Source organism: Quercus robur, chromosome 4, assembly GCF_932294415.1.
Source record: "Quercus robur chromosome 4, dhQueRobu3.1, whole genome shotgun sequence".
Taxonomy (NCBI): Eukaryota; Viridiplantae; Streptophyta; class Magnoliopsida; order Fagales; family Fagaceae; genus Quercus; species Quercus robur.
In genome coordinates, this window is record NC_065537.1 from 77459672 (window position 1) to 77479158 (window position 19487).

The following is a 19487-nucleotide window of genomic DNA, read 5'->3' on the forward strand; positions in this document are numbered from 1 at the left end:
TTTCCTTTTTTTATTTTATAAAAATGAATCTGTCCAAAAGATCAACAAAATACACCTAGGATTTTTGGATTTTAAAGTAAAACTACAAAGGGATTTTATTTATTTCCTTTTTTTTTTTTGGGTTATTTCTAAAACTGAATCTGTCCAAAAATAACAACAAAATACACCCAAACACCTTAAATTTGAGCCTGCAACTTCTCTGTAATATTGACAAATTGACAGATGGAAACATATATTGCAGTTTAAATATAGCACCAAATTCCAATTCTCACGGTTTGGTCAAAGAAATAATCCCGAATTTTACTAATTAACAGCCTTTAGATGTAGAGGAAAGTTCGAACAAACACTACATTTATATGATAAACCAGTGTCTCAACATTAACCACATGGCAACAAACAATTCACTAGCAATTTGGTCCACATATATTATCATTGTGACATAAAAAAAGAAGAAGAAGATCTCTTTGCATTTTTAACCTTTCATGCTAGTTGAAACGCACCCGTCTAAATTAAACAATCTATCTTTCTTCGACTCTCTACTATATATATAACTAGCTTGGATCCAATATTCAAACCTACTACCTTTTTCCTTCTTCCATTTCCATTGTTTTCTTTCTCTCTCTGTTAGTTTCAATGGGAAGTAAAACCATTTGTTGGGTTCTATTCTTTTCCAGTGTTTCATGCCTTTTGGCTCAAACTCATGGAAGCGTTGGTAAGGTAGGAAAGGCTCTAGATTTTCTTTTCAAGCCAAAGTTGAAGGAAAGTTTGGGTGTGGACACTAGTCCTTTCGAGGTAAGTAATGTTGTCGATGAAGCTGATAAGGTCGATAATCATGTTCCTGTTGAAGTGGGTTTGAAGGAGAAAGATAGGATTGTGAGATTGCCTGGACAACCCCAAGTGAATTTCTCTCAATATGGTGGCTATGTTACAGTGAATAAAGAAGCTGGTCGTGCACTTTATTACTATCTTACAGAAGCTGAGAATTCTAAGGATTTGCCTCTTCTTCTTTGGCTCAATGGAGGTAAACTTTCATCTATTCTATCAATCACTCCAAACTGATCATAATTGTCACTAGCTAGCACAAATAATGTAGGTTGTTTGTATAATGCAGAGAGTCTTCTTATCCTTTTGGCTTTTTTCTTTGATTACTTGGCTATGGTTTTGGACTTTTTCTCATTTCTTTTCATTTTTGTTTCCTTTAGAGGGAGACAGCCAGAGATGGTTTGGATAGGAATGTATGAAAATATCCCATAAAAAAGCCATAAGAACCTGAACTAGAATTTTTGAAAAATTCATCATTAGTTATGTGGTGGTTACACCCTCTTTCTTTGGGTCTCTTTCTCTCTCTAGCTATCTCTCTCTCTCTCTCTGAAGTGAGGCCATACCTTTGCATGATAGTACCTATAATAGTTTGGGAGGTATCATTATTATAAGAACATTTTCAACTATATTATGTGTGTTACTGTACAAAAATGTGAATGATTACTCTTCAATGAAAAAAATGTGAATGATTAGTGGCTTCTTTGCCTATTTATAACTATATTATTAATACTATGAAGATGAGAAGTTGTAATTGCGGTGTATATATAACTATAATATTTATAATGATTTTTTTTTCCAAAATCTTGATTGGAAAAAAAAATTCCACCTAAAAAATTGCCTATATATATTATTGTTATTATAAATACCTATAATTGTCACACTCTTATTGAAAGACATTTCAACCCCTCTTGCTCAATTATTATTTAAAAAAGATTCTAAAAAAAAGTATTATTATTTTTAAATAAATAAATTATATATATATATATATATATATATGTTGCTCAGGTGGCATCTGTGCCACTTCCTTTAGTGGAAGCTCTGCATATATATTGCTCAGGTGGCATCTGTGCCACTGCCTTTTGTGGAAGCTCTGCAAATCAAATCCCAAAACTCGCTCTTCGATCTGGAGGATTTGTCGGCGAGAGTGTTGTATATTTTTATCTTGCAAATTGTAATTTAAAATAAAGAAAATATTAAAAACTACATATGGATGTATGATTTAATAAATTAATTTATCATTCTTTTACACTAGAATAGTCAAGCTTAGCATGCATTTTAAGTTATAGTATCATCACCTCTTTAAATTCAGATATAATTTATTTTTTTAACATGGTTATTGCGGCTATTGCCCATTTGCTCTTCCTAGCTCATTTAAAAAGGTATGGCTACCCAATAAACTTTTACTTTCAACTATTATCAATTGCTCCTAAAGCAAGCTATTATCATATAAAAAGAGGATTTGTCATTGGGATTATTAATTTATTAGTGTTTTGAATATATTTTAATAAATTTAAATAGACATGTAAAAATAAAATGCTATAAGTTTATTATATTTGACCACGACAACAATAATCCCAAGTTTTTGTAATCCCAAAACTTTGAGATTGATAAATATATTAATAAATACTTGACAAGATATAATTATATCAAATTAATAACATGTTATCTAATCTACTTGTTATCTGCATCTACTTTCTAAAAAAAGAAATTTTATCTACATCTATACTCTATAGTATGTGAAACCTTGTTATTACTAAGTTTTGGTTCAAAAATAAAAAGAAGAAGTTAATTCTATGTTTTAATATGGTGATTAAACCTTGTTTAATTTCTCCACAGGCCCAGGTTGTTCATCTCTTGCTTATGGAGCAATGCAAGAGCTCGGACCATTTCGTGTACTTAGTGATGGCAAAACACTTTTTACAAATGAATTTGCATGGAATAAAGGTATAGTTATCTTATAACAATATTAGTTTTTTTAATTTTTTTTTTTTTTTTTTTTATAGAGTGTCAACCTATGACGTCCATTTCTATAATTTTTGTTTTTTTATCATCAAACCAATACACTATTCAATTTTTGGTGTAAACGGAGATTGAAAGTAAAATCTCTTATTCAACTATATTGCTATTATTATGCCCAAGCAAGAAGTTAGAATTTTAATTTTCATTCTTTGGTCAAATCTGAAAGCTAAATTTTTTTTTTTTGAATTTTTTTTTTCAGCTGCAAATGTTTTATTTCTTGAGTCTCCTGCTGGGGTAGGATTTTCATACTCAAATAGAACATCGGATTATAATACGAGTGGAGATAGTAGAACTGCTTTAGACAGTTATTGGTTTGTGATTAACTGGCTAGAAAGATTTCCTGAATACAAGAATAGAGATTTTTATATTTCTGGAGAAAGTTATGCTGGGCATTATGTTCCTCAACTTGCTCATACCATTCTTCAACATAATAAAAAGGCTAACAAGACCCTTATCAACCTCAAAGGAATCATTGTAAGTCTCTCTCTCTCTCCCCCAAAAATATATGCTTGTGCTTTACAATGAGGATGATTGAATCTTAGAAGTTACACCATGTTTCTTTGCCTTTTGTTTTTTTCTCCTATAATTTTCATGATGGTGAAGAAAAATGGTGATAACAGTGGGTCCAACTCAATGAACTTCCACTTTGAATGAACTAAGAAATCCATGATCACCAAAGATAGAAAGGTCAACTGTGAAAAACATGCAAAGCACAATTTCATTTTTTGTACTACAAAGGGAAAAGAAAAATATGACTTAAAACAATAATCTATATAAAAATAACATAGTTTTTTCCAAGTGATCATATATGGCTCACAAAAGTTTGATTTGATTTACATGGTGTAATGATATTCAGGACTACAATAATTTAATCAACCATTAGATAAAAAAAAAAAAAAAAAATTAAGTGTCACAATTCAAAGGTATACATACAAATTTATTATAATTGAATAGAATTTTATTATCTATATTTAGAAGTAGTACTAATACCTCGCAAGTACAAAAACATTTTCCTTCTCAAAAAAAATGTACAAAAACATTTACAGTGTATGGACTGGTCCAATGGCCCAGAATAATTGATTGTTTCCCAACTTTCGTGTTAGCTCTATAGTTTGTCATGATTTCGGCCATCATTATTGGGTCACAAATTAGGTTAATTTACTATATGAATTGGACCACTCTATGGACCATCTGGGCCACATTCGGCCCATTACCCACTTTGGGTACTGTTAAATTTGTTAGCTGTTTATCACGATTAAATGCTTGTTTGGTTATTGTTATTATTTTATTTAAATCATTTGTTTATGCATATATTTTTAAGACCTTATTTTTCTAAGTACAATTTTTTTTTTTGATTTTTTTTTCTAAGTACAATTTTATCAATAAAAGTAAGCTGTAGACTCTCAAAAAAGAAAAAAAGAAAAAAGTAAGCTGTAGGAAACGATATTTTAAATAGTAGAATTAGAACTATTAATTCATGATGATGATCATGTTTTCCTGGGAAGGGTTGTGGTGCAAATTAGGTTCAAAATATTAACTAAAGTAAGAAGGGAAGGAAAAAAAGAAAAAGAAAAAGTAATCCCCTTTGAGCTATTGTTATACAAGTAGGCACAAAATTTCTACAATTATAAATTTTGTTACAAGAATGTTTAAGTATTCTTTTATCGTTTTTTTTTAATAAAAAAAAATCTTAATAAGTTAGTAAAATTATAAATAAATACTATGAAATGGAGAGGTTGAGTTAGTCATGCATATAGATTAAAGATTAAAAAAAATGTAAAAACAAAAATAGCATCTCAGTCTTGCTCTCATTCCCTTTAATATTTATATTCTATAGTTCACAATAGATTGTGTTATTTTAATGTTTATGCATCTCATTGATTTCTTGTTCATTATATATGCAGATTGGAAATGCAGTGATTAATGATGACACTGACGAAAAGGGAATGTATGATTACCTTGCCACCCATGTTATCATTTCCGACGAAGCTAACAACAAAATACAAAAGTATTGTGATTTCTCACCCAATGCAACCAAACCGTCTAGTCAGTGCAATGAAGGCTATAATTCAGCCTCAATATCTTTGGATTCTATTAATATCTATAACATTTATGGTCCCTTGTGCCACAATTCCAATCTCACAGTTCAACCCAAGAAAGCCTCTGTAAGTTTTTTTTTTTTTTTTTTGATAATGAAAGTTTCTGTTGATTGTTGAGGACTGTAATGTATTGTGTTTAAGAGGGCCAAACTTATTGTAAGTCCATATACTCCGCTACAGAATAAGCGAGATAACCCTAATCTTAGCTGTAGATTGTAGTACAAGTATATGGGTCTGTAATAAGTTTGGATCTCTTAGACCATAATATCTTTAACACGTTCTTGTAAGTTTTGTAATTTTTATTTCCTTTAGAGAGCGCATGATTTCTAAGATCCATTAGAACTTCAATTTTTAATAAACACTATGCTTTTAGCTTAATAAGTAGTTTAGGAAAATAATTTTCTTCAACCACTGTTCATGTTGCATGAATCTTAGAAGTTGGAAGTTAAATATTTAAAAAGAGGGGCTCATCTATATAATGAAATTATTTGAATGTTAATTTGCTCTTAATAATTTGAAATAAATTGTTCTATTGTTTTTTTGTGTGCAGATATTGGATATGGATCCATGTAGTGATTACTACGTGTATGCTTATCTGAATCGGCCTGATGTTCAAGAAGCCATGCATGCCAATGTTACTAAACTCACACATGACTGGGAACCATGCAGTGATGTCATTGAAAAATGGATAGATAGCCCATCAACTATCATTCCCCTTTTGAGAGAATTCATGGCCAATGGCATTCGAGTGTGGGTTTTCAGGTAAGAGTATCATCTTTGGCATGGTTAATGACTTAAGGGAATGAAAAAATTTAAAGGCAACCCTTAATTGAACCCTTAAATTATTATCATTGTCAATTCGTTTATGGATAATTACATGGTTCATGGTTGCTTGGATAACAAAGTTCTCTACCTACTTGATAACTCCCACTACTTAGAATTTAAAGGAAATAAAAAAGGTTATGTACCACATAATACTAGAAGCAATCAAATCCTATTGAATCCATTTAATTACTAGATAAGCATCAGCTTGATTGGTGTAATAAAATACTAAAGGACTTTTGATTTGAATTCTTAACCTTAATTCTAACTGGCATTCTTCAGTGCTTACCCCACCCTAATAGAAAAAGAGGTTATTTATGATTTAGCTTACTTCGCCTAAAGGTCAAAAGAAGAATTGTGGATTATAACTTCATATAATTATCCTATCAATATATGATAGTTAAATTTTTTTTCAAATTTGAAATGAGTCTTTGTTTGGTGAAATGCAGCGGTGATACTGATGGAAGGGTTCCTGTTACTTCAACAAAGTACTCTTTAAACAAAATGATGCTTCCTGTAGAGACTGCATGGTATCCGTGGTTCATCGACCGAGAGGTAACTTTATTTTTCCTAGAGTACTTTCTAATGATGTTATGACTCAAGACTTATTGTTTTACCTATCATTTTTATCTCGGGTATTTTCATACGTCTTTTTTACTTCTAAAAGAATTACCATATATGTACATTCTTTTAATAATTTTGTTGTTGTTGGTGTTATAGGTTGGTGGGTATGCACAAAAGTATAAGGGAGACCTAACATTTGCAACTGTAAGAGGGGCAGGGCATCAAGTGCCAAGCTACCAGCCACTGAGAGCACTTTCTTTGATCAGTCACTTCCTTAGTGGCAAACCTCTTCCTTATTCTAGGTCATCCTAATTTCTTTTAGTCTCTTAGTTGGCCATATCATTGATCTGTTCTAGGGTTCAGCTTTGCAATTCTAGTGCCAACTAACTTTTTTATCTGATTGTTTTCAATAACCATGAGTAAAATAGCAAGTTGGTATTCTGATTCAGAGCAAAGCACAATTCTATTTTAATTTTGATTTTTTCCCTCAACAAATCCAATCATGTTGAGTTCAATTAATAATCCTTTCCATACAACAGTGGAATTGGGATTGTAAATGTGGATTCAAAAGGCAGTGGATGCACCTATATATGATTTATTTATCAATATGTTGCTTACATTAAAAAGCATGGGACAATCAACATGTCTATTGCCCTTTACTAAAACAAATTTCATTGTAATAGCTTCTTGTTAATCAAGGGGTTTTAATTTGCCATTATATGGTACTTTTCAAGTTCAGCACAGAAGGAGAAATCAAATGGTGATTAAGTTGAACAATTATATAGTATGGAGTTACAAGTTATCAATCAATGAAAAGAATAAATTGAATGTACTTTACGTGCTACACCTCCTAGAAATATATAAATGCTCACAATTTTAAGTTATTGTGGTACAAAATTCTCATTTTAGATGGGTATTAATTACTCATCCACTAACAAGTTCGGAACACTCATTCCATTTCATTCTGCTTTTGGTCACTTAGTTAAAGATACTATGTGTTATGTAAGCTCCCTTAGGAGTTTTAGTTTCTCTCATACCTATAGGCAAGGTAATTATGTTGCTTATACCTTGGCAAAGAGAGCTAGGTTTTATTCTTCTTTCTCTATTTGGACGAAGTCTGTTCCTCTAGACATTAGTACTCTTGTTTCGGCTGATAAGCCACTTTTCTAAGTTATAAAATCTTTGGAGGGATTCTAAAAAAAAAAAAAAAAAAAAAAGGTTCAGAATACAAAACTATCCCAAATATAAAAAATACCTAAGCAAAGCACCTTTCATCCTCATAACACTTAAATAATGTAATGCATGTTTATTTAGAAGTGTATCAAACCTCTTCCCCTTCACCATCTTAAGGATGATGAAAATTTCAAATTGAGTTCTTTTTTTTTTTTTTTTTGTTTTTTTTTTTTTTTGGTTGTTGTTGCTGAATAACATGAATTTATATACTAGATAGGAATGGAAAAGTTGGAAGCAGGCATAATTACAAAATGCAGCCCGTTTAACTAAGTTGTGGGCCAAAAAATCTTTTGGATCTTTGTGCATAAGTAAAAGTCCAAAAATTTATGGGCTGAATAACATGAATTTATATAGAAGACAGGAATAGAGAAGATATGGAAGCAGGCCCATAGTCTTCACAAAATGCAACCCATTTAACTAAGATTTGGGCCAAAAATCAGTTGGATCTTCAGAATATATGCAACGGACCATCGGGGATTAACCTCGCGGAGTCCATAATTGCTAAGATTAGGCCATTACTACTACTTTTATCTTTTTGTTTTTTAGATATACATTACTTTTTTTTTTCTTCTTTTCTTTGTCTCAAGTCTCAACTATTCTTGTGAATTCCAATTAGCTTAATTGATAAAGTTTCTGATAGTTAAATAAGAGATACACCAAAAACCGATTGGTGTCTTGGTCTGATGAAAAAGAACTGTCATCAAGAATGGACGCTATAGGTTGTAAAACTCTCAAAAAAAAAAAAAGTCTCAACTATTCATAGGGAAAGAGGCTAATATAACTAAGGGAAAATTATACTTTTACATTGATTTTTCACCCAAATTATAATGTCTTCCCAAATTTTGAAATTGCACAAATAACTCTCTAATTTGAGATTTTTGTTATAATGTACCTCTTCCGTCTATTTAAGAGGTTAACTTTGATGGAGAAGTTATGTATGTGACCTTTGGCACTACTTTTAGCTAGTGTCTAGCTCATAAAGAAAATGACTAAATTGTCCTCTGATTTAATACTCTCTCTCATAATAAAAAAATAATCTCTCTAGTCTCTCCCTCTCGTTGGAGATTAAAGATTGAGGTTTAACCCAAGAAGGGTAAAATTTGGCTGGGTGAATCTTTCACCTCCACAGTTTAATTATTTGCTACTAAACTGTATCCCAGTTTAATTAATAAAATTTTACATGCACTTCGCAAATCTTCTGAATTGGCAAACGTTTTCTGTATGGGCCTACCTTGACGCAATCGTGTGATTTGTGCCCCGGCCATTGGGCCCATTATTACGAGCCCACATTTGGCCCAAATTTGTACCTCTTCTATAAAAGCCAATAAAACTTTATTATTATTATTATTATTATGTTTTGAAATTTGAATATTGAACTGGAAGCCTTGCAAATAAATAATAGGATAGGATTGGACCATGTTTAGTCTCTTTATTTGGCTAATAACTGACATTACGTTATTACTTAGCAAAAAAGTTGCATTACTTTATTATGTTTTCTTTCTAAAGAAAATGTATTTACCATAAAATTTGACACTTCGTATTAAACTATAACTATGATAGACTTAGAAAAAAAAATTATAGTTGTGAGGAAGACAACACCTCTTTCTTGTAATTTTTATTCAATGTGAAACTTCACTCGTACGTGAATTTCGAACAAAAATTATATAAGAGATTGCATTTATATAGGCAGACATATGAGTGTAGTACAAGCAAAGTACAATAAACCTAAGACCAATTGGGCTTTATATTATAACATGATGAGTTAACAAAGAACTCAGCATGTCAAACTAATAATGGACTAATGCCATATAAGAATAAGAGGTTTGGATTATTAATTGGGGGTGGATTCGGTTTGTGGATGATAATTTTATGGAGGTTAGGGTTCAATTTGAAAAGTTGTAGGTGGTTGTGCATGGTTAAGATTTAAGAGTTTGATATGATGGGTCAATGGAAATGAAGCTAGTGGTAACCTATGATTTGTAATGCCATCCACATGCTCCATAGTTTTTGGTCAATTGATTGATTTTTCAAATTTATTTATTTATTAATAAGTAGATAATAAAAAAGAGGATGTGGTGTTCAAATTATTGATATAGAACATCACGAATGATATCATATGATTTGCTTTTTACAAGTTTTAATTTATATTTAATTTAATTTGATTAGAAATTAGGTCATTAAAATCATATTTTCATCGAATAAAGAATGAAATTGAACTTTAAATTTTAAATAAAAATATTATATTTCACTTTTAAATTCCTAAAATACTAAATTCTCAAATAGATCATCTCCATGTGAAAAACAAGATTATCCTTTTCCCACTAATGAACAAGAAAAAGACAACTAGGATGGTTTTTTTCCCCCACCGACACAAATATTCGATTTTCTTCCTTTACACTAAGAAAGTTACTTTTGGGCCAAATTGGCCGATGAAAGAGTTAGAGAATCAGACCATAGCTTGGCCATTATTCGCTTTATTTTCTAGTCTCATTAATGGGCCAATAGTGACTACACCCAACTCATGTAGGCCTCAGTTTATGATTGATGGGCCAGGTTTAATTCTCCATTGTTAATTATCAGTGATATATAGGAAACAAAGAAGGGTAATATTTCAAAAAAAAAAAATCTATACAAAATGGAAAATTCACAAAGAAGATATTCAGAATTACTTATAATAAACTGAAAAGAAAATAATGGGGAAAAAATAAATAAAAATAAGATAAAATATATATAGAAAAATCCTCTCTCACTTTTTTGGGTTCATGGGTGATAAAATGAATAATAAAGATGAACATGTTTGAGGATATAAGCTCTAGACACTAGACCTATTATGTATAATTTTCTTAAATATTTTTTTCTTTCATTTTTGGTCGAAAAGGGAAGGTTTATTTAATTAAATAAATTGTTTATACATACATAGCATTTGTAGGGTATTCCCGTGGGGATTCCAGATACATTAAGTCTTATATATAACATTGGTACACAAAATAGGGACAACTATCATATTCTTATGTATTTTTCTCTTGTTTGTGGCCCCTTTTTCACTGGTCCATCCACACAACTTTGGCTTCACAAAACATGTACTCGAGGTGGATGTTCTAGTTGTGAACCATCAAACTCTTACAGTCTGAAACCAAAATAGCAATGCCTGGTGTAAGTACACCATTAGATGTTAGCCTAGTAAGTGCTTGTGAATCAATTATTTCAAATTATCATATTTATAACCTAATTGCCAATGCTAGATTAAGTCCATAATGAACAACAAAAATCAGCTAGGTTATTTTTTTGCAATTCCTAGATTAATAGAAAATCCTTTTATCCAGTGCCCATTTCTATTTCTAATGACTCCACATCTATATTTAATGTAACATATGGGTTAGTTGGAGGTTTCCAAACAACCAGTTGAAGAGTTTTTGCTAGTTTGGTTTTATAGGATAAGCAAGATAAAAATATTCCTGAGCAAGATGAAGAACCTAGTGAAGTAACTAGTGGATGGTTTTGTTTTCCTGATGAAAGAAATAGTTGTTTCGAGCTATCCATAGGACTCATAGGCCAAACACAAAAACTATATTCTAAAGGACCTTCAATGTGATAACGTAGTGGGCCTCCAGCTAAATATTAGAAGCGAATGATTTGGATCAGGATCAGGTACAATGCTTAGGATAATATTTAATCACAAGACTTAAATTTGGGTACTTTGATTTCAACAACATTCAGGAGGAGAGAATTAAAAGATCTACACTAATAATGATATGCACAATTTTTTCATAATACTTTTCATAATTACTGAAATGATTGGCTGTGAGCGGTGGAAAAAAAAATACTCCATCCATCCCAATTTGTTTGTCCTGTTTGAAAATATAAACTTTTTAAGGGAACATAATTTATTGTCTTGTCTGACTTATAAAAATGTATAAGTTTACAAAACTACCTTTAAATAAATTTATTAGTTTTTTTTTTTTTTTTTTTTTTTTTTTTTTTTTTTTTAAAGAGTTATTCTTAATGAGACAACTAAAAAGGTGCCCCAATTAGATTGATTTTTTTAAATATTTGTTAGTTTTCTTTTCAAATAGTTTTGAAAATAAAGTAGGGGTATAATAGGAACATTAGTAAATTAAAAACTTTTATTTTAAAAAACAAGACAATATTTTGGGACATCCCAAAATGGAATAGAAGACAAACAAACTGAGATGGAGGGAGTAGTTCATATAAAAAATTGTGTCTATTTTTCAGTCAACCACATCAATAATGAATTTTGAAAAATATTAAATAAAAAAGTTGTGTTTGTGGTATTTATCTAATAGAGACAAACTTTCTTAGCAGAGCTGAATGGTCTAGGTACTTGATTTTGAGGAACTTTAAGGTGAGATGTTGAAAAGTTTTCTCACTTTACTAATTTTTATGGAAAAATTAAGTTGATGAATGCCCTAAAACATGGAAAATTATTGAATATTCTGGGAGTATCATAAATGCGTACTCTTTCTTCTCACATGAATTGTGGGTCCCACTATAAATTTAATTAGTGGGACCCACAATTATATGAGAGGGGGGGAGTACGCATTTATAGTGCTCCAGGAGTATTTAATAATTACTCAATTTTTAGAAATTTTTAGAAATTTCCTAAAACATTAGTTTAGGAACTATTTTTAGAAATTTTTTATGAAAAAAAGGTAATTAATTCTTTTGACAACTTTTTATATCTTCCATAAAAGTAATATTAAAAATTTCTTAAAAATAATCCATTAACACCCATTGTCAGCACCCAATTTTTATTTACTTCACCTTGCTCATATTTCCCATTCAAATAACCTAAGAAGTTGTCTTACAGATATCATTTGAATTTTTTTTTTTTGTTAAATTACATTTCCCATTGAAAGCAATGCAACTTGCCTTAAAATTTCTACTAGTGCTGAGAATTAATTATTGGCATACAGCACTAATTAACCACTTAGTCTATGTTACGCAAATATTTAAAAGAAAAAAAAAATCTTGGCAAGTCAAAAAAAAAAAAAAAAAAAAAACTTACCACGTAACAAAACTCAGTCAAAAGTCAAAACTATATATCATAGAATTAAAAAAAAAATTATTACAATAAATTCAAAACTACATTTTGTTGAGAATTGCAAATACAATATCTGGCAAGTGGCAACCAGCCAACCACATTAAATTTCCTCCTACAATAAAATTTTCTAACTCCAAGGAGTTTTAACCCTATCCCTTATATCCCTATGTTTGAGAATTTTACTTCATATTCTGCTCACTCTTCATGATTTCTCAAAAACTGTAGATTTATAAGGTGGATGAGATAATTATTGCTTCCATAATTTTGTTGTTGTTTCTTTTTCACTTCAAACATAGGTAAAACTTAGTTACAATTCCTTAATCGAATGAGTAACATTATTTAGATACTCGTAAAATAAAGCGTACTCTCCAAAACCCTTATCAACCTTAGACTGGAAGTATTGAGGAAAGAACAACCATAGTGAGGTAATGATCACGAATCCCAATGTCAACGGCCCCGAAATTAGACAAGGCAACCTTCACCCACCCCCGGCGGTAAAAAATGACTTTTTCAAGACAATCTCAACCACTAAACAAAAACCATGTAGGAGAAAGAAGCACATGATCTCCCATGTGGGTCTCAAGCGCCCCATGTAGTAGAAAATGAGCTCATGCATGAGCCCTAATACTACAAATGTGGTAAAGATAGCAAGCAATGAGGCCCACTTGTGGCTGACGACACGTGTCATTGAGCGGCGGGTAGGATTGTATACGATGACACGTAGGATACTGGTGGCCATGAGATTCCATCTCCTACCCCAAAAGTCTTGTAGTGAAGTGGAGAGGTATGGCTCATTGAACTGTGGCTCTAGCTCTAGTCCTACCAGGGCTTGAGCCAAGGTTGCCACAATGGCTAGAATGATCTCAAGGGAAAAGTATATGTGAAAGCAATAGAGGATCAATATGAGCTTTGGATGGATTTGATCACCGTAGTCATAGACACGAAACATAATAACCATAAGGATACACTTAATGGCATAATTAAGAAGGGATATATGGCCTTCTTTGGTCTGTTTGGAAGTTGGGTTTTCTTTGTTTTGGCCATTTAGATGTGAAATTGGTGGAGATGGATTTGATTTATTTTTGGTATTTTTGGGTTTCTCTATTTGTTTCGGAGGTGGGTTTATTATATTATGGCCGTTTAGATGTGACTTTAGTGTTGAAGGGTTTATCTTATTTTGGGTGTTTTGGGGTTTCTCTAATGGTTTTGGGCTTGTGTTTTGTTGGATCTTGATGGGAAGGCCAGCAAGAGCAATAAAGTGTCCAAGAGAGATTGATGGGTTAGAACACAAAGGGCCTTTACCAAAAGCAAATATTAAGAGCTTGAAATTGGCAAGCCAAGTAATGAAAAAAGCAGCTGTGCCTCCAAGATGAATGGTATGGAGGCTAAGAGGAAGGAAGAGGAAGATACAAGCTATTGGGAGAACACAAAGGAGTCTTGAAGGACCTTTGGAGACTATCTTACTAATTGCATAGCAATAAGAAAGACATACCAAGACTGAGAATCATACCTTTATGAAGTTGTTTATCTCGCCCTCCATTGTTCTCTTGGATCTTTTTATTTCTGCTTCTTGTTGATCTTTGCAACGTTTGTGGAAGAGTTGAATATGAGATTCAAGACCCAAGATTTACATAAGAAAGGCCACAAAAGGAAAATGATCTTCTCTCTTGTTAATAGTAATTTTTAACTTGGCCAATTAAGTTGACCTAGAAAAACGATACCAAATTAAGTTCTTTAATCTTAAGCTTCAGTTCGTATTGAGTTCTCTTTTAGAGAGTGCGCCTGCCTATCTGCCCATCCATTGAGCTTGTTTGGATGGGATGAGTTTTAAGTGATATCACTCAATTTTCTGTTTCCATCATCCAAAACAAGTGGGTCCCATAGATGGATGATTGTTTGGCTTGGTTTTGGATGATTGTTTCCATCACTCAATTCTCTGATTTTTGAGTGATGAGTTATGGAAACTGAAAACACATTTTAGGTATTTTCAGTTTCCATAACTCTGTTTTCAATGGCATTTCTGTAATTAAAACTACATATTGGGTCCCATGGTCAAAGTCAGTCGCAACTTTTGACCTTTTTTTTTTTTTTTTTTTTTTTTTTCACTGGGTTCGGTGAGTTTGGTTTCTTCATCTTCTTTTTTTTTCCTTTTTCCTTTCACACTAGGTGGCTTCTTCTTCTTCTTCTTTCAATGGGTTTGGGTTTCTAGGGTTTTTTTTTTTCACTAGGTTCGGTGAGTTTAGGTATTGGGGGTTGAAGGAAAAAAGAAGAAGTAAAAGTTGCACCAAGTTACAGGTATGGGGCCCACGAATAGTTGAAAATTTTGAGTGATGACAAGTTGAGTGATGGTGCCAAACGGGTGGGGTGTGGGAGTTGGGGTATTTTAAGTGATGAGTGATGAGTGACGAAAATTGAGTGATGAAAAAAAATTAACCAAACAAGCCATGACCACCAAGCACCAGTGGTCAAAATTTCGATCATCATCCAACGTTTTTCTACCATTTCAGTAAAAAAAAAAAAAAAAAAAAAAAAATCAATCTTGGGCTTCAGCCTAAACAAAAGAAAATTATTTTGACAATAATTATGCCATATTTTAATACGCATATGTTCCGCACATTATATATTTGGCGATTCACACACCGTGATAATCATGTCATATATTTTCTTATTGTAATATACTGTATCACCCATGTGCATTTTAATTTTCATATTAGCACAAAAGGTTAAAACAACATTGTCCATTAAAGTATGCAGAGCCATCATCAACAACTTAGGTGTGATAGCGTGAGGAGGACAGAGCTTCCATTTCTAGATACAATCCTCCGCCTCAAGGTGGAAGCTTTGCCAGTAGAAAGACGAGGAAGCGGAGATTAGATTTCGTACTTTAACAGAAAGCTTCATGTAGTTTTAGGCTTAAGGCAATAATTTTAAGTAAGACATTTTTTTATGTTCAAATTTTAATTCAATAATATTATTTAACTTTTCACACGATAGAGACCAAAAGAGCAAAGATAAATTGTTTGGTGAGTAATAATGTAAGATTTTAAGGGGGTAATGTTGACAATTTACGGTGGAAAGAGAAAGTTAGTCGTTAGTAATGATTGGACACACTTATAATATATATATTTAAATAATTTAGAATTTCAATTGGGTAAGGTGGAGGATAGAGTTTACAAATTATTTAGTTTTTTTTAAAACTATTAATTATAGTAACATTGGGGGCCTTTTTTTTTTAATGGACTACTTGGGCGTTCTAGGCAAGCCAGCCTAACTTCCCAAAATAAAAAAGTTAGGGGTTCATTCATGTTTGTGTTGATATTTTTTAGGTTTAAATTGGTAAATTCCATGACAACGTAATAATTATCAGGTTTATAACGTGTTACAAAATGTGTCCAAGATCAAATTGTCAAGATGTAACTCAAAGAAGACATTCCATTAGCATTTCGATTGCCTTTTGATCGATTGAACTCAAGATTTGAAAGGACTTTAATTTGATCGCTACTCAATTGACTAAAAGAATATTTTCGACAGCTTTTCGATTAATGCAACTTAATTGAAGTCAATAACTAGCCTACATTTTTGTGCCCTACATGAACAACATCTAAATGTACGTCATTAACACTCCTTATCAAGGTTTAAAGATGTTGTAGCCATGCATAACACATGAGAGAATCTATGACTGAGATTGATCAACCCGTGAGTTAATTTAGAAAGAAGATATTAATTTGCAAAGATTTTGCTACCATATTAGTGCTTTAAGGGTTGAAGCCATAGAATCATTCAACTAGTGTGTCACTCCAGTATTCAAACCTTCAAAGAGGGTCCTTAAAGTCAGTTAGAACTTAGAAGTTCTTATTGTGAACACAAGTGAGTTGCTTGTGAAGGGTTTTATGTAGTGGTGAAGCCAGGATTTCACTTCAGGGAGGGGCAAGATTTAAAGACAATTTCGATAATCATGTAAAGTTGTTTATACACTACTTTAATTGCTTTCAAAACATATATAGAATTTCGCCTTTTTCTTCTCTATTCTATAAATGGTTTAAATTTGAGTTCATAGCAGAAAGTCAAAGTTTAAACCATTTGTCATCTCGGCGTACCATTGACATATCTTTTGTTTACCAATATCAGTTTGTCACTTAGCTTTGTGATGAATTTATTGTGAAAATATTGAGACTATGGCTTTATTGTTGTGTATAAAATATAAAAGCCACAAACAATTGAAATTGCATGAACAAAAAAAAAAAAAAAGAATAAACTTTCAAAATTCCATGAATAAACATGCTGAAATTCAGGTACAAGATAAAAGTTTTTTTTTTCAAAAAATAAAAGTGATAGTTTATGTTTAAAAAGTGTTGAATCTCTCAATTGTTTTCTTTAGTGTTAGAGTGTATTAAGTCGGGGCTGCCTTTTGTTTTATCATGGGACAAAACATTTAAGAGTTCTATACATAATACTACTACTAGACTTACTAAATCTTATTAGCTTTTTTAGGTGGAGTCGAAGGGGGGGTGGGGGGGGGGGGGGGGTGTTTGGGAATGCCCCCCTGGCTCCGCCCCTAGTTTCATGTATAAAAACTGAAAAGTTCAAATGTTTTGAAACTGTTGTGGGTTGTAGCTGTGAGTTCGTCTATTGGATAGCATTTCAAGTCAAAGGTTTTGAACTAGATTTGTAACTTTTCTTCCTATAATCCTATAATGAATATACTTAATTAGGGTAGATTACCCTTAAGAGTTTTTTTTTTTTTTTGATTGCTTTTGTTTTTTATTTTCTTTTCTTGAAGTGGTTTTCTTCATTGTAACTTCTTGTGATTTTGGCTTACTTCACATAATTGTAATCACTCAATTGGCATAACTAATAATTAATTTATTCACCGCTTACTTAACAAAAAGGTCTAAATAAGATTTTTCAATAATGTTGATATTAAATACAAATTAAATTGACCAAAACTAAGTTTAATAAAACAAAATTTTTATAATCTTTTATACGGTTGTTACAAAGGTATGTTGTAATTTGTGGAATAAAAGTGGCATCAATGATAAACTCATATGAAAATGATGTTACTCCAATTATAAATGTACCACCCCAACAATTATAAAACAAAAAATATATATTAAATTTGTATTTCCAACATTACTTTAAATTGTGTTTGTGAATTTTCTTCTTCTTTTTTTTTTTTTTTTTTTTAATTTATTTTTTAAATATGTGCATGACATAGACTTAGCCCAGCATACTACCTACTAATCATATGTTCCTGAATTATAAGGAGGAAATTTTTTACGGCAAATTGCATGTCTTTCAATGTGAAATGTAAAAGAGCATTTAAAATGACTCAAGTATCATTGAAATAATCTGTAAGATAATCACCTAAGTTGTTCCAATGCGATATGTGAGCAAGGTGAAGCAAGTAAAATTAGTAAAGTTAGAAAATTCTTCAACATATCACCCTAAAAGTTAGTCAAAATAAAAAAAAACTAGGCTTGTGGTGTGGCTTGACCTTTCATCCTCTCACCCTGAATGTTGTCAAAGTCAACTACGTGTTTTACACCCATAGCATCCTTATTTATGAACATACAAAAAAACAAGTTCAAAATCGTGCCGTAATTGTGGGAATAATTTTGTATGCATTGGGTGTGTACATACGTTCTTCGGCCCATTAACAGGGTGGGTTTCACACTTATGGGCCCCATTTGTCAGCGAAACAAAGGTCTCATGCGACCAGTCCATGCAAATTGTGGTCCTTCTTGCTTGAGCCTAAGCACACTTTGTTAGCCTCTTAAACCAATGTATTTTAATTATTTTTACAAAAAGTGTATTGATTCTCACATATTCTTTATTGTATATCATCCATACACATTACTGATTTTACATTTTAAATACAGACATCAATGAAAAAGGGAAAAAAAATCACACGTGATGAGTGCCTTACCAAAAAAAAAATTGCATCTTTGACATAATTTGATCTAAAAATGATTTTTTTTTAAATTAAAAAAAAGCATCTTAGAAAAAAAAAAAAAAAAAAGAATGTATAGTTTTTCAACAAGACAGTCATTTACACATTGTATTTTTAGTCTCAATGTGAAAAGCAAGATTCTCCCTTTCCCACCAATGCACAGGAAAAAGATAACTAGGATGGCTTTTAATGGCTTTTTCCCATACCGACACTTTTATATTCTACTTTTATTCCTTCAACACAGACGAAGAAAGTTGCTTTTGGGCCAAATTGGCCAATGAAAGAGTAAGGGCATGAGACTATAGCTAGGCCATTATTCGCATCAATCTTGTTTTCTACTCTCTATGGGCCCATGGTGACTGCGACCAACTTACGGATGGCAGGTAATCATTATTCACTGTTCTAAAGATGACACTGTGCAGACCTCAGTTCGTGAATCATGAATGATGGGCCAGGTCAAATTCTCCATTGCTAATTATCTGTGATATATAGGAAACTAAAAAGGGTAATATTTTAAAAAAGAAAAAAAGAAAAAATCTATACGAAATATAAATTTCACGCATATAACTTGTGTCTAGTGCTTTTTTGTACTGCACACACCTCGATTGAGACATGCATCAACAGCGTAGCGTGTCTAGTGTAAAAAAGTACTAAACACAAGTTGTATTCAAAATTCAAAAAAAAAAAAAAAAAATACATATATATATATTCAGTTGAGAATTACTTATAATAAATTGAAAGGAAAATAATGGAAAATAAATAAAAATAAGATAAAATATATACAGACAAATTCTCTCTCTCTTTTTTTTTTTTTTGGGTTCATGGTGATAAATGATAATATCACAAAAACTCTAGCACTCTCCTCTCTGGCAACACACACAAAATAAAAGTGAAAGATGAAGAGGGATCCAGCTAC

At 31.6% G+C, this 19487-nt stretch overlaps 1 protein-coding gene and 1 pseudogene across 1 annotated transcript; one reads left to right on the top strand and one right to left on the bottom strand.

Moving 5' to 3' along the window:
* Positions 1 to 506: 506 nt before the first annotated feature.
* Positions 507 to 6798, top strand: LOC126723808 (serine carboxypeptidase-like 40). The gene is made up of 7 exons (XM_050427605.1): positions 507 to 1021; positions 2659 to 2766; positions 3041 to 3315; positions 4746 to 5006; positions 5491 to 5702; positions 6212 to 6317; positions 6483 to 6798. The coding sequence occupies exons 1-7, from the start codon at positions 634 to 636 to the stop codon at positions 6636 to 6638; spliced, it is 1506 nt and encodes a 501-aa protein (XP_050283562.1). The 5' UTR covers positions 507 to 633; the 3' UTR covers positions 6639 to 6798.
* A 6301-nt stretch (positions 6799 to 13099) lies between these two features.
* LOC126722652 (acyl-CoA--sterol O-acyltransferase 1-like) lies at positions 13100 to 14161 on the bottom strand (annotated as a pseudogene).
* Between the last annotated feature and the right edge of the window lie 5326 nt (positions 14162 to 19487).